The sequence below is a fragment of the Delphinapterus leucas genome, chromosome 19, assembly GCF_059928025.1.
Source record: "Delphinapterus leucas isolate spDelLeu-1000000601 "Yukka" chromosome 19, BTC_Dleu_Yukka2, whole genome shotgun sequence".
Lineage (NCBI taxonomy): Eukaryota > Metazoa > Chordata > Mammalia > Artiodactyla > Monodontidae > Delphinapterus > Delphinapterus leucas.
In genome coordinates this window covers 57,581,490-57,596,793 of record NC_143147.1, presented here as the reverse complement: position 1 = coordinate 57,596,793, position 15,304 = coordinate 57,581,490, and the positions used below count along the sequence as shown (strand labels likewise).

Sequence of the window (15,304 nt, the reverse complement as noted above, 5' to 3'; positions counted from 1 at the left end):
CTAGTGCCTTAAGTTCCTTTAGTTTTTACAAAGTAAGAGTTGAACAGTATTTGGGATTTGTCATATGTGATTGTGAGATATGATTAGTACCAGTGATTAGAGTCTCCAGTAAAAACTGAAAATCATCTGGAAGGCGGTCACAGCACGTATTTTCATAAACAGTAGCTCGTACTTCCAACAACAAATGCAGCTACTTAATATCATAATACTTTTTGGAGCCTGAAGTTACATTTGTTTCTTGGTGAGGATGTTTTATGTTGTTTTGTGTAACAGGAGATTTAACCTTGAATGTTTTCATTACTTTTCAGGGGTCTGGGAGGAGAACTCATGAGACAAGCAGGTAGGTCTGAGCCACGGAGGCTGCAGATGTTGGGTTGTGATCCTTTTTTCCCACCATTGAGGGAAGACAAAAAGTCCTAAGGGCATTTACTTCATTGCTTTCAACACTGGGAAGTTCCCTGATGGGCCCCTTTGCAGTGACAAGTGGCGGGGTGGTTTTCTGGCCAGAATTACCGTGGCGGTGTACCTGGCCTGCACGCGGTAACCCCGGGGCTACTTGCCCAGCCCACTGCTTCTCCTGTGTGTGTGCACTCGAGGCTCTAATTTTCAGCTTCTGTGGGTTTTTTTTTTTTTGCGGTACACGGGCTTCTCACTGTTGTGGCCTCTCCTGTTGCGGAGCACAGGCTCTGGACGTGCAGGCTCAGCGGCCATGGCTCATGGGCCCAGCCGTTCCACGGCATGAACCCGTGTCCCCTGCATCGGCAGGCGGACTCTCAACCACTGTGCCACCAGGAAAGCCCAGCTTCTGTGGGTTTTGATATATTTTAGTAGCCACGGGGCTGCTGGTGGCTGGGGTGGGATGGGTGAGAAGGGAATGATAAAGTTAGGGATGTCAAATGTGGCCATCTTTCCTTCTTCAATACAATATTTAAATGTAACTGTAGAGCAAAGAACAGTTTTTAAGATTATATTTAAATGTTTGCAGGGAACTCAAGATATGCCAACATGTAAATATCTAGATTTCTTGAAGCCTTTTCAGCTAAACCTACTAGAAAACCCAGGACTCCGTGCTTAATCAGGTGCCGGGTCAGTCCTGGCCCCATGGTGGGCCAGGGTCCAGGAGAGCCCCTCACCCAGGGAGTGGGGGGAGGGCGGGTGGGGGTCAGTTGGTGTCGACATGACAGACGTGCCGTCAGCATTCTGGGGTTGCAGGGGTTGACCACAGAACATGTCTGCTTGGCCAGGGACGCGGGCTGGTTGGCACGCCAGAGGGCGGGTGGGGTAGCACCTGCAGTCCTGACTGCGCCTGCCCGTCCCCCTCCCGCCAGGCTGCAGTCATGTGTTGGGATCAGCCCGAGCTCGTGAGCGCTCGGTGGAGTCCCCTGGCCTTATCTTCTGGGTCCTTTGGTGCATGTGGTTGTGTGTTTCCGTCCTGGGACTCGTGTCCCCTTCTGGAGCATTCCACCCTGCCAGTTCCCACTGTTCCTTTTTGATCTTCTTCCCGTGCGCCCCTGCCTCTCCCCTCTGCCCCTCCAAGAGTTCATGTCTGCCAGTAGCCACTTGTCCCTGGGAAGGGGGTTACAGGGTCCCTTACTGCTCTCGGTTGTCCCAAATCCTCTTCCTCACAAAGAACTGCTGGCTTTCTTCTTCTGCCTGACTGGGATTCTCACTTTTGTTAGGAGTAGAGGTAGTGTGCAGATCCTCGGAGGCGCTGCAGAGACAGCCTTGCTGAGCTTCCAGACACTCCCTGTACTCAGACCTTGGCTGGTCTGCAGGCCAGGAAGGCGGTGCCTGGCCAGGCTCTGCTGCAACCCAGCTGCAAGGCCCTCCCCACGGCCCCCCACCACCCAGAGCTCCTGCTCTGATCTTCGTGCCCAGCCTGTGCATATTCAGGGCCCAGTGGCCACGGTGACTTCATGCAGGTCTGGCACGTCACACCTCCGTCCAATGAGGAGCGGCGTGGCGAGTGGAGTCCCGAGGGAAGGGATGGCCCTGGCCGGTGGGAGGGTGTTGGGGTTCAGAGTAGCCACCAAGCTGGAGAGTGCTGGGCCTCTGGGTGGCCAGGTAGTTCCTTTGGCAGGGGGCAGGGCATGTGTGGGGTGAGGCCTGGGTAGGACCGAGCACGGGAGCCAAGGGTGCAGTGAGGGCGTGTGGGCAGGGTCTCCCCCAGCCACAGCTGTCAGAGCTCCTGACCGTACCGTGGCCTGGCAGCGTACTGTCTGCCCAGGACTGCTGCACATGTCTTGAGTCAGACCACACAGGAGATGCATTCCCACCTGAATGTGGGAAGAAGTCCTGGGCTCCTAGGAGCAGCGTGAGAGGCAGTGTCATTAACAGGCCAGTCCACCATGCACAGGCTTCTTGTCTCTGCCACTGGGGACCGACCGGTATTTGCGACTTGACGGCAGACAGGAGTGGTGCTGCCAGGTCCAGAACACAAGAGGCCCGACCAGGGCCACGTGTGTGGGTCTGTGTGGGGGCTCACACACCTTTGAGGGGCAAGCCAGGGATGCAGGGTGACCCCAGCAGTGCAGATGACAGGGCCCCTCAGCAAGAAGGGGAAACAAAGCCGGAACGACTTCACGGGAAGCCAGACATGTCAGGAGAGCAGGGGTTGGCTGAGTCAACGAGCTTGAGGACTCACTGTGCACTGCCCAGGTTGTGAGCAGAGATACCTGGGGCTGCCCTCCTGGACCCACAGATGTCAGAGCCAAGGCCACCTCGGGTGCGGAGGGAGGAACTGGGACGGGAGGCAGTGGGTGGGGAGCTGAACAGAAGTCCCTTCTAAAAGCGGTCCAGATGCTCGATTCTGGACGAGGCCTGCGGGGCCTTGTGTCCCGGTTCATTACTGTCGAGTAAGGCACAGGCTTCCCTAAGGTGTCTTCAAGGGATGTAGTTTGCTTTTGGTGATTCTCTTTATGAATGTGAGGAGGGAAGCACAGACATGTTGTAGAAGTCCACAAAACGGCACTAGGAAAGCCTGATTTCAGTTCCCGAGATGATTCCTAGTGGAACTGGCCAGTCTCAAGGATCTGAGAGGCCTCACCTTGTTTACGGATGGACTGCTGGTGATTCTGTGCAGGAACCCCCGTGTGAGCCCCCGACCACATGCACGCCTTGCTGAGGTCTGGGGCGTGAGTGGACGGGAAGGCCCGAGCCTGGTGCACGGGGCCAGCTGACCTCCTGGTGTTCTGGCCACTACACCGACCCGACCCGGAGGGACCCGCCTGAGGCCCGCGTCTCTCGCCTCCTGCCTGCCCTCGGGGACTTCTCTGCTGGGAGGTTCGTTTCCTCTGTGTCAGCTCAGTGTTCTCATGGGTTTGACGGGTGTCGCTTGGGGCATGGACTCTGGAAACATGAGCTGATTTCTGCCGGCTGACACTCAGACTCTGAGTCGCTCCCCTGCGTGTCATCGACAGCTCGTGATCTGCAAGCCGTTTCTGGGTTTAGGGGCTTGGCTTGGCCTGGGGTGGGGTGCAGGGTGTCTGTTTTTGTGTTGAAGCAGTGACTTTGCACAGAAACCATCGCTCACAGTGAAGAGGAAATAAAAAGAGCACCCGTCATCCCAGCAGTTGGGGACAGTCACTGTTTCAGGGATTCCTTCAAGGTGGTTGTTCCTTCCTTATCAGTTCATGTCTCAGGAAGTTGGGGTCATGTTGCATGTAGCCTTCCACGCCAGCTGGGTGAGCTGCTCACGGCTGCAGAGTGCTGCGGCTGCGTCGCACCACCACCCGTCACAAACATCGTCAGAGCTTGGGAGAACTGCCTTCTTAGGACAGGGAGCGAGTGCCGGAAGGGATGTGCACTCCTGAGCCGTTCCTGGGCCGCTGCCGCGTGCTTCCCAGAGTGTGCCGCCAGCCCGGTAGACAGACGGAAGGGGAGGATCAGGGACTGGCCACCTCGTGTTACTTCTTCTTGGGGACGGTGCTGGGAAGATTTGAGGCTGAGCGGCCACTCCCTGCACATCCTCAGCTGTGTCTTATTGGCTGTTGAACCCATCTGTTGAATTCTTAATTCTTGTGTGTCTGTCTTTCATAATTTCTATTTATCTTTCACAGTATCTGTATCCTTGTCATGGTTTTCAGTCATTTCTTTCACCTCTTTGAACACAATAAGCACAGTTTATAATCTGTCTCTAAAAAATACCATCATCTAGTCCTTCTGTGGTTCTGTTTGTAAAGGCCTGGATGTTGGGTATGAAAAATTACAGCAGTACTTTGAGGCCTAGAAACGTCTCCTTTCCCAGAGGCTTTACCTTTGCTTCTGGCCAGATGTGGGGGATTCAGTGCTAGGCTTCAGCGAGCTGATCCAAACTTTACACTTACTTCTAGGGTGTGGTTCTTTGGATTCAAACCCCCCCTAGAAGCCCTGGACTCCCAGGTTTGTACCACCACCACCCCTTTGAGGCTCTTAGACGCCGTGGTCGTCGTCCTGGATTTTAGTGCCTCCTCTGGGGCCCCCGATACAGGTCAAGGAGAAGCTGCTCTCCTCACTGGGCCTTCCCTCCCTTGCTGGCTCAGCAGTGACTCCGAGCACTTACTGTTTGATTTTAATTTTGTCCAGTGTTTTAAGAACGTCTTAGCTGTGGGGTGGTCTATATTACCTAGTGTGTTCGTTTTTTCAACCTTTTATTTTGAAATAATTGTCAACTCACAGGAAGTTATAAAGTCGGTACATAGAGCTCTTTGCTGCTTTCACCAGCCTCCCCCGGTGACAGCATCTTAGGGTATCATGTCACAGCCGTCAACGTTGGCGTCCTCCCCGCTAAACAGACAAAAGACCCCGCTTGGCTTTCAGCAGTTTTCACGTGCGTCTGGGTTTCTGCAGCTGCGCTCACAGGAGTCCAGCCAGCACCAGTGGGGGTGCAGGACTGTCCCCTGCGAGGCCTCCCGCTGCCCCTGCTTCGTGCCCTCCCTGTCCCTCGGGCAGCCACTGATCTCTGCTTGCCCCTGTACTTTGCCATTTCGAGCACGTTGTGTAGATGGAGTCTCATGGTGTCCCCTTTTGGAGGCTGACTTCGTCCGTAAGTGTAATGGCCCTGAGACCCATGCAGACAGTTCATGTGCTCATAGGTTGTCTTTCTTGTCTCCTTGTCTGGTTGCATCAGAGTTTGTTTTAATCCTTTGCCCATTTGGGCTGATTCCAGCGTTTGCTACTGTGAATAAGGCTGCCAAGAACGTTTGCATACAGGTTTTTGTGTGAACATAACTTTTCATTTCTCGGGGATAAATGCCCAGGAGTTTCACTGCTGAGTCATATGGTTAAGTATATGTTTCCTTTTGTGAGAGACTGCCAGACTCTTTCCAGAGTGTCTGCACCATTTTACGTTCCCACCAGCGATGTGTGAGAGAGTTCCAGTTTCTCCACATTGTCACCAGCACTCGGTATTGTCACTGTTTTTAACCTTGGCGGTCCTAGCAGGCTTGTGGTGATATTTCATTGTGGGTTTAATTTCATTTTCTTAACGGGTGGTGATGCTGAACATCTTCTCATGTGCTGTTTTTTTCTTTTTTTTTAACTTGATAAAATAAAGTACATTTAAAGTTCATATGCAGGGAGAATATCCAAGAAAATTATTTTTAATAATAATGAGGCTTGGATTCTCCAGTCCTTAAGATGTCCTGTGAACTGCTCTGTTCAAAGCAGAATGGCATTTCTTAGGAGCAGGCGAATAGATTGGCAAAATAGAAGAGAGAATCCGAAGTAAAAGCATATATGGGATTTGACGTGTGACAAAGAAGACGTGTTTCCAGCCTCGGTGAAGAGGGCAGTTTATTGAGTGGATGATGGTGTCACAAGGGGCCATGTGGAAGAAAACAAAACTGTGTCCCTACTGCACACATATACAAAACTAAACTTCTGATTAACAGAAACTTAACTGATTAACTAAAAACTTCAATATAAAAAAATATAATTTAAAAAACTTTAAAGAAATTTTAGGAGACATTAGAGGATGACGTTGGTCCTTAAAAAAACTTCCTAATTTGGAAGTTTTCAAATCTACACAAAGCAAAGAGAAATAGAGTAGGGTCCCATGTATCGGGCCCCCAGCCTCAGTGAGCATCCATATTTGCTCCTCTTGTTTTATCTGGTCCCTCAGCATATTCCTACCAGTTCCAACCCCAGAATTATAAAGCAGATGCAGACACTTTGTTGTAGTAACACTGTACTGGTTAGTTCTAACTGGTAAACACTTTTTTTTGTTTTTTAAATTTGTTTCGTTTTGGTTTTGGCTCTTGGCACATAACCACCTAATAGAATTAATAGTAGTTCTGCAGCTAGAAAAGAGCAACAGAAAATAGTTTGTTTAAATGAATATTAAAAGCTTTCATATGGCGGAATAGACCATGTATAAAATTAGTAGACAAAACATAGATTTAGAGGTACAGCAGTTGAAAGGTGAAGTTGTTATTTATAGGCTGCAAAGACTTTTAAAATTGCCAATAGAAGATAAGCAGTCCAGCTGAGAATTGGGCCATGCAGGTAAGTGGACACTTCACCTGAGCGTAGACCCAGATGGGCTCTGAGTTGGTGATGGGTGCCCAGCCTCGTGTGGTCGCTGGGGAGATGCTGATTAGCTCCACGAGGTGGAAGTGTCTCCTCGATCACGTTGGCTATGTCAGGGCTTGGTGGCCCTGCTGCCGACGGGGTCCTCGCTGTGGAGTGTGCCTTATTACAGTCTTTTCAGGCTGCTGTGGGTGGTGTCTCTTATGATTAGAAATGTGCAGTCTTCTGCCCTGCAGGGCCACTCCTGGGACTCTGCACCCAAAAAACGTGTAAGGGTGATGGGCAACCTGATGGGCAGACAGGCAGTCTGTGTGCCAACAGGGATGTGTGTGGCCACCTTGTTTGAAGTGACGAAAACCGGAAGGAGAGCTTAGCCCGTCAGGAAATACTGAATAAATTGTTTCACAGCCATAGTGTGGGATGTTACCTGTCCTCTAAAGAGCGTGGGCTCTCCAGCGGTTGGTTATGTTGTTAGAGAAAAAGAGCAGTTTGGTGGCAGGAGCCGTGTGCGAGGGCCTGTGTCCGTCCTGATTCTGCTGGAACCTCCCGCCTCTGGCCCCCGGGCCCCCTCGTGCTGGGCAGGGCCCCGTTTGTGGACACAGATAGTTGAGTCAGGAGCTGTGAGGAGGAGGGATGGTGTCACTCTGTCGGGAGCCTTCCGTGCTCACGCAGACTCTGCAGAGCTGGCTTCCTCACGAGCCTAGCAGCATTTCAGATGACGGCCGCCACCTGTCCCTGGGGTCCCTGGGTGACAGTGACAGGCACCCCTGTTGATGCGTGACAGATGTACAGCATCAGCCGGGGGAGCCTTTGTTGCTGTGGACGCTGAGCTTGAGGCTTTGTTGCTGCAGCGTCACCCAGCCCAGCCTGGCCGTGTGGGGTGTCGGTGGCCTGTGACCCTCTGAGCATGGAGGGAGGTGCAGGAGCCATGCTCCAGCTCAGCTTAGTCTCAGGGTCAGGTGGGAGCTCGGTGACAAAGAAGGAGTGGGGGCACAGAGCCGACAGGGAGGTGTGCCTGTGCCCTTTCGGCCTGTGAGGGTCCATGGGGGGACCCCCAAAATGCATGGCCCCCACAATGTCAATGGTAGTTTTCTATTTTATTTTTCTGTGGTGTTAGATTTTTTTCAGCAAATGCAAATTACTTACTCAGTAGGAAGAAACCACTATGCTGTTTCTATTTTAGTGACAAAGGTGGGAGTGCAGAGGCCGCCCTCTTGTTGTGTCGTGAGCGGGCAGCGTGAGGAGTTGTGCGGTCACAATGGGCCGGGGCACATGGCCTGTCGGCAGGTGTCGGCGAGTGCCGGTTGGTGCGTCGGGCAGGTCAGGTCATTGCAGTAGTCCCCATGGTGGAGCCCCCTTGGTGGCGGGACCATCACGGTGAGGCTGCCAGATGGAAGCTCAGGCATCCTTGCAGTCGTGGCCAGTCAGTAGCTATACTGGCCATGTTCCCACCCCCAGAAGTGGTAGTTCAGTTATAAACACGGACACTACATTATTCACAGAGGTGGGGAATTTACCAGAGCTTTGAGTACCGCAGCTCATCTGGGGACCACCCTATGGGGATGATAAATGTTACCTCCTCTGACTCCGTCCTGACCCTGGTGCTGACCTGAGACCGGGGCATCTCCTTTGTCTTTGGAGCCCCTGTGCCCCAGGAGAACCTGCTTCTCTGTGGTCCTCACTGGGCAGGTGACTGCAGTTCAGCAACAGCTCCTGGTAACCTGTGGGTGTTGATGGCCCAGCAGCCAAGTCCTCTGCATTGAGTCATCACTGGGGATTCGTATGGGGGTCAAACCTGCAGCCTCCATATAGCACTCCCTCGACTGGGTGGGGCTCCCTGAGGGCACCCGCTTGATGCTGCTCCTTGTGGGTCTTGGAGCTGCCCCTGAGCCTGGGCCAGGTCTGGTGCTGAGGCCATTCTGAGGGCTTGCTTCCCGACACCAGCACCAAGGCATAGGGTGTGGGGTGTGGGGAGGGGGGTTGGTATTGCAGCTCTGGGCTCAGGTGCAGCAGGGTAGGTGCTGTGATTGGCACTTAATGGGGAAGTGACATTGTGTTCATCCTTTTTCTTCCTAGTGTGCATTTTAATAGAAAACTTGTCCCTTTCCAAAATGCCCTTCAGAGGTGATGCCGTGATCGGTAAGTGCCTCTCTTCTCCAGTGATTCACATTGTGGCCTTTTCTTCCAGAACTACTTCAGCTTAAAAAGTGAAGACCAACCTGTTAGGGTGGACGGGAAAGTTCCATCCTGTTAGAATCCTTGTTTTGAAGTTGCTGTAAGAACCCATTGTAAATAGTGAGCGTAAGAACCCATTGTAAATAGTGAGCGTCCACCACACTCTCCCCCCACAAAAACAGAGACTCTCCCTTCACTTCCAAGGGGTCAGGCTCCTTCCTCAGAGCTGCTAACTGGGGCTCTGCCTGTCACGGCCGTGCCCAGCACCCGGCATTCTCGGCTGTTCCTCTCCCAGATGGATGGTGCAAGCCTGAGGGGCACTCTCTCGCAGGACGAGGGGAGGGCCAGCAGTTGCCACAGCTCTCCCTGGGGGTGGCGGCCAGGCCCCTGTGTGGGTCTGGGAGCCTCTCCACATTCCATGGCACCTGGCCACAGAGAGGCAGTAAGAAAAGCCTCGGGGTCACCTCCACCACTGGGCTGTCCTGGTTCTTTGGTCTGCAGCCTCAGAAGTTCTGTAACTTAAAAAAAAATTGAATAGATTTAATGTTTGTTCCCAAGTATTGGATCTAATTGAATTGAATGTTTGGGTTTTTATTGGTGGGGGTCTGGAGGGATTGTTCGGGGGAGAGGTACAGGAAAAGACCACCTGAAACCTGAAGGTGTGATAAAAGAACAAAAACTTCCCCACATGACAGTTTTCACATTTCAGCAGCGGAAAGAAGACTTTCCCCCTTTAGGTGGGGAGGGCGAGGGCCTTTAGAATTTTGTTAGATCTGGAGAGTGTGTACCATAGGTTTCCTCCAGGTTCCTCTCAAAGGTCACCATCTACTTTGACTTGAGAGGTAGAAGAAGATCTGTGTGTTGTTGTTTTTAATTTCATACAAATGTTCTTTACCGACTGAATGAATTTGTCTCTTTGACAGCTGGTTGGCAGTGGCTGATAAACGACACCTTGAGAAACCTTCACCTCATTTCAAGTCACTCTCGACAACGGATAAAGGTGTGGGGAGCGAGGGCTTTCTGGCTGTTGCACTGTGTAGAAATAATGACTTATTTTAGTGTTTGTTTCAAAGGGTTGCGTGCATTATGAGTCCCTTTTATAGACCAACATGATTGATAAATGCCATAATTACATTTGGAATTCTGGGTGATACTGTCTTTGTAATTTATGATCAAGAAAACGAATGCAGCCATTATTTACCAGAATATTTAAATTTTTTATTACTGTTTCTGGCTTTATTAATTATATTTACCTTATAAACATTTTCCCTATACACTCTATGTCCTGTTGAGTTGTAGAATTTTAGGGTTGGAAGCTCTGTTCGTGATGCTCATGTACTGATGAGCAAACTGCATCCAGAATCATGTCAGCACGTCAGCGTTAGTCATTTCGAGCAAGCAAGAGAGTGTGTGTGTGTGTGTGTGTGTGTGTGTGTGTGTGTGTGTGTCCCCGTCCCAGTGGCCACTACTGTCCTGCCCCAGGACAGGTGAACTTTGGACTAGCAGCATTGCAACCCCTAACCCCTTGCAGAGATAACAGTCTTGGGTATTGATAATGACTAGGCTTTGATATTGAGGATGAAGGAGTGAAAGTGCATATTGGTCTCCCTACAGTTCTCCAGCCTCCTGTGTGTCTCAGCATTTCTGCTGGGTTAATAGAACAAATCTTCAGCCCCCCTCCCTTTTTTAAAGTAACTTTATCATTCTGTAGCATCCAGGTACAGTTTTACTAGTTGAATTTGAGTTCTTCACAATTAGTGCCTTAGAATTTCCTTTTAAAAACATATTCATAGTTGACTCATACCAGCCATGATCATGGTTTGATCTGCTCCTCTGATGTGTATGAGGACATCCCTCCCCCAGCACCTCTGCCGGGGCTCCCTGGTTTGGGGGAGCAGCAGGAAGAGCACATGAACCCAGCATTTGCCCCTCACTGTCTGTATGATCGAGAAAGGCTTAGATGGGTGACCGTGGAGGCGACAGGAGGGGCGGAGGGTCCTGCGTGCGGTGTGAGCCCCACACCTGCACTTTGTCCCTCTCGCTGCCCCACCCTCAGATTGGCCCTTCCTCCTCGTGCAGCCCCTCCTGTTCCCAGCACCCATGGACCCTAACTCCTCTCCAAACGAGGTCTGTACATGGCCCGCCTGGGGGCCTTGCCACGTTGCTTCTGGGTGTTTACCACACTTTTCCTTCATTACTTCTGCTGGGAAAGAATAAAATGCCATGTTTTATTGTTACCTGTTCACATTGGAAGACATGGAATTTGCATTGTATGGAGGAAATAATCATTTTCTCTTCAGTGTATTAGTGCAGAGAATATTAAAGTTATGACCGTATGTGACTGATGACCAGCAGATGTACTGGAAAGGGTGACGTCATTCAGCCTCTGGGTCTTTCAAACCGAGTCACTGGCCTGGTCGCAGGGCTGCCCGGCTGCTCCTGGGCCGGGAGCCTGCCGCTCATTCACATCTGCTTCGTTTCAGGAGGCGGCTGTGTCGGCCCTGGCCGCCCTCTGCAGCGAGTACCACTCTGGGGAGGCGGACTCCACCGTGCAGGGTGAGTGGGCGCCTGCACTCGGCCCGCATCCTCTGTGGCTGGGGTGGTGGGTGGTACCCTGGGTGCCCCTCCCGCTGCAGTGTGGATGGGGCCTGGGGGGGGAGGGAGAGAGCGGGCCCCAGGCCGTGGAGACACCCCCTCCTCCTCAGCCCGTCCCACCCTCACCTGGCGCCCAGAGGGGCTCCCTGCAGGCCACGCCGGGGTCCACTTTCCTGGATGTTACCACTTTACGTGTAGAATCAACTCTTACTTATTTCAGCAGCGTTTGCTTAAATTCTGTTTTTAAGTCAGCTTTCCCCTGTTTTGTGCTTTGGAGGCTCCCGTTACCATGGGGGAGCTCCCTGTCTCTGTGGAGGCCGCTCTTCCACCCCGTCCCTTGGTGCCCGTCCTTCATTATCGGGTGACTGTTTTCCACACTCGTTTCCCAGGCTCTGTCAGCTCAGAGTCGTCTGCTTCTGCTGTCCTGCCCCATCCTCCTGACTTCTCCTTCGAGTCTGTTCATTTAGTGATCACTCCGTTGACTTTTCTGTCTCACTGTAGTGGGTTTTAGAATTTTTGTATGGCCCATGGCAGCGCTTTTCTGGCAAGTGTCCTTCACGTGTTAATACTTCTGCTCTTTTCCTCTTCACGGGAACAGTGTCGGTGTAACTGCCTCACTACACGTCATTGCATCAGTTGGGTTTTCCAGGACCACCTCTAAGCTGGAGTTTATCTCACACATCACATGGTCCTGTTTGTAGGGTCTAGTTCTCAAGAGTGTTAGTTTTGTATGAAGAAGCTTCATATTCACATGTTATGTGGCCCCGTAGCTTTCCTTTATACCATTTTATAGAACATGCACTACAGTTACTTCAAAAGTAAAACACTTTAAAAATTATCGTACGTGTAGAAGAATCATGAGTGCAATAGTCTAAATCTACTTTCTGTGAATTTTTTCAAAAATAAAATATTTTATAATTTGATCTTCTGACAGACTTTCCAAATTAATGATGTTACACTATGTTCCTTTACTATAGGCAATTTTACATAAAGAGAATGCACAGTTGGTCTTCTGTATCTGCGGGTTCCACATCCAGAAAGTTCCAAAAAGTAAAATTTGAATTTTCTGTGTAGGCACCTGTTTGCATAACACTGACATAATATTTACAGCGATTGACACAGCACTGGCATTGTGTTGAGTATCACACGTCACCAAAGATGATTTAAAGCGTATGGGAAGTGTGCGTGGGTTATATGCAAACACTGCGCCATTTTATAAAAGAGACTTGAGCGTCTGTGGAGTTTGGTTTCCTCAGGGGGTTCTGGAACCAGTCCCCCTTGGATGTTGAGGGACTACTGTAATGTTACTTTATATTAAATTGGGATGATCAAGTCATATTTTATTTTTTGCCTAAGAAAAGGGTAACATGTCATGTCACTCTGACTATAAAAACAAAGGACATTCTGAAATTAACATGTTATTGTTAAAACTCAAGTGAGTTGTAGAGAAGGATTTTCGTGCTGCTGCCAAAGTGTGTTGTTTTAAGTTCCACCAAAGATATCACCTTAGTGTACGTGCAAGTGGAGTTCCAGTTTTTTTTTCCTATCCTAATATATGAGGATGTAAGGTTTTCACATTCACATTACAGAAGTCATGCTTCGTTGAAATGTAAGCATATGTGATAACAGGAATCTCTTCGGTTGTGGTAGGTAACAGAGTATAAGGGTGTCTGGCCTTTCTTGACTTTCTGAGCTGCGTTTTCAGAGAACAGATCTGGTTTTTCCACTTCACTTCCTAGAATTCTTGAATCACGCCCTGGACTTTCAGGGCCCTCTTTCCCATTTCTCCCTCTCACAACCTCTGTTCCAGGTACTCTTGCAGTTCCCATGACGGGCTTTTTCCCGTGTGGGAAGGTCTGTTTTCCCCGCCCTGTGCTCTCACTCAGCCTGGCTGACTGCTGTGCCTGTTTCTGCCCAACCAGCCTTGGGTGTCTTGTGCAGAGCAGTCCCTGTACCCCTGCTGTGTCCGAGCGCTGAGCCCTGGGGGTCCAGCTTGGAACCACGTTTGCTCTCAGTCTTTGAGGAAGTATCCTCGTTTCTGAGGAAGGCATTTGTGTTCTCAGTGAATAAAAAATGAAAATTTGACTGTTGACTACCGTTAAACTGTCTTGGCTTTATTTTCCCAGGAGTGAAATCATGTATTAAAATGCTTACGAAAACCTTAAAACCACCCAATAAGTACTCTTTTCTTCAATCTGTTTTGATTTACACCACTTTGAAAATACATCTACTTTAGGAGCCTAAGTAGCTCCTCCCTTCTTCCTTCAGCACTGTTTGCTTGTGTTCTGGAACGTATGTGAAGAGTGTGTCTTGTGGATAATGGACAACAGTGGTCACCTTCTGGTTCCATCTTTTCAGAGGAGCTGGTAAAGCAGTATCTCGCCGAACTTCAGAGCCCTGAGGAGATGGCTCGCTGTGGCTTCGCCCTGGCCTTGGGTGCCCTGCCGGCCTTTGTCCTGAAGGGCCGGCTCCGGCAGGTGAGGCTGGCCTGAGCATGGCGGGGTGTCGTGTGAGACCCAAGCGGGGTTTGTGGGCGGAAGGAATTCCTGAAAGCCAGCACGTGTGTGCACAAGAAAGGGGATGGGAGCACCGGGGGCAGCAGGTGGTCTTTGAGAGCCCAGTTAATGTTCTCACCTGAAGGAAACTCAGGATTGCTGACTCCCAGGCTGGTTAGGGAGCTGCGGCCTCCGTGGAAACACACCTGGCCTTTACTTGTCTGTGGTGCATCATCCAGTGTTTTCTGCGTTAAGAACGAATGTCTCCAGCCTTGTCTGGAAATGCTGGCCTCCCCTGTGGCCGTGGTGAAGGGTGCTGGGTCTCCCACCCCAGGACTCCTCCCTGGGGAGCTGCCCTTTCTCCCCAGCACTGGGCCCTGTGTTTCTGGCATGGCCGGGGGCAGAGGGGTTCTCCCTTGAGCTCCACCGTCCTTGGCCTGTCTCCTTTCAGGGGTGATCTATCAACTCTCCTGACACCCCAACTTGGGTCCTGAGCTCCGGGAGAGTGGGTGGCAGAGTCAGACCCTGGAGACCCAGCTGGCCTCAGCCCACCAAACTCTTATGCTTGCGCTCCCCTCTCCCTTAACTCAGACATCAGTCATGGTCCTGCCAGCCCACCTCCCAGATGTCGCTGCTGCCAAGTGCCTGGCGCACACATGCCCCTCACCTATATCACCTGCCCCTGCCTGGGACACCTTAGGATCTGAGGCACTAGACCAACTTATGTACGGAGAGCGGGGACAGACCATCCAAAGCCTGCTCTGGGGCTTATCTGTTTGAAACACCTGGCTTTTAGAACTGAACTGTCCATGGGAGAAGTAACTGGTGGAGATGTGAGAGGCCAGGTGCTTTGTGTGCACTGTGCTTCAGCTCCAAGCCGGGGGCAGAAGGGGATGCTGGCCGCGAGTGCAGGGTCTTGCCCCTGAGGAGGAGGCAGATCTGCAGAGGCTGCCTGGGTGCCAGGGGGTGGGGTGGGGGTGGGAGCCCAGCAGTGGGAAGGGTTGGAGGCAACCCCCTCTCCTCGCACCGTGTGTTCTTTGGGGTGCATGGCCCACCCGGACGGCCACCGGCCGCGCTGTGCTGCATTCTGGGAGCAGCAGGGCACCAGGCCAGGTCTCCACTTGCATGAAAAGTACATTCATCTTGAGGCTAACAGTTCTGTTGATGACCTGTCATTGCTTTTCAGGTTCTAGCAGGCTTGAGGGCTGTTACCCACATTTCTCCCGAGGACGTGAGCTTTGCCGAGTCCAGGCGGGATGCTTTGAAGGCAATTTCTAGGTGAGCCCCACAGGTTTTCCTCCCCAAAGTCGCTGTTCTCTCAGAAGCCAGTGACGGAGCATGAAGGGACGTTCACGGCAGTTTTTGTGAGAAGCCCAGTCTTGGGGGCTGAATCTACTTTGAGGCAAATGTTATTTTTTATTTTCTAGTGTCTTCTCTCTTCAGAGGATTGTTCAAGAACATTTCAACTCATAGAGGATCGTTACAGTTTTGTCATAATGAATATTAAACCTGTAGCGTGCTTATCTCTGTGC

General features: G+C 51.2%; 1 protein-coding gene across 5 annotated transcripts in view; it reads left to right on the top strand.

The window, feature by feature from the left end:
• TBCD (tubulin folding cofactor D) overlaps positions 1–15,304 on the top strand; it is a 177,676-nt gene that overhangs the window by 141,196 nt on the left and 21,176 nt on the right. For all 5 annotated transcript variants that reach the window (XR_016389022.1, XM_089901471.1, XM_089901470.1 and 2 more), the window contains 6 exons: positions 309–340; positions 8,584–8,646; positions 9,606–9,682; positions 11,166–11,238; positions 13,636–13,754; positions 14,959–15,050. Coding sequence is in view for 4 of the 5 variants with exons in the window: in XM_089901471.1 (XP_089757597.1) it covers positions 309–340; positions 8,584–8,646; positions 9,606–9,682; positions 11,166–11,238; positions 13,636–13,754; positions 14,959–15,050 (456 nt within the window). In the remaining variant the exon portion in view is untranslated. The remainder of the gene's footprint in view (positions 1–308; positions 341–8,583; positions 8,647–9,605; positions 9,683–11,165; positions 11,239–13,635; positions 13,755–14,958; positions 15,051–15,304) is intronic.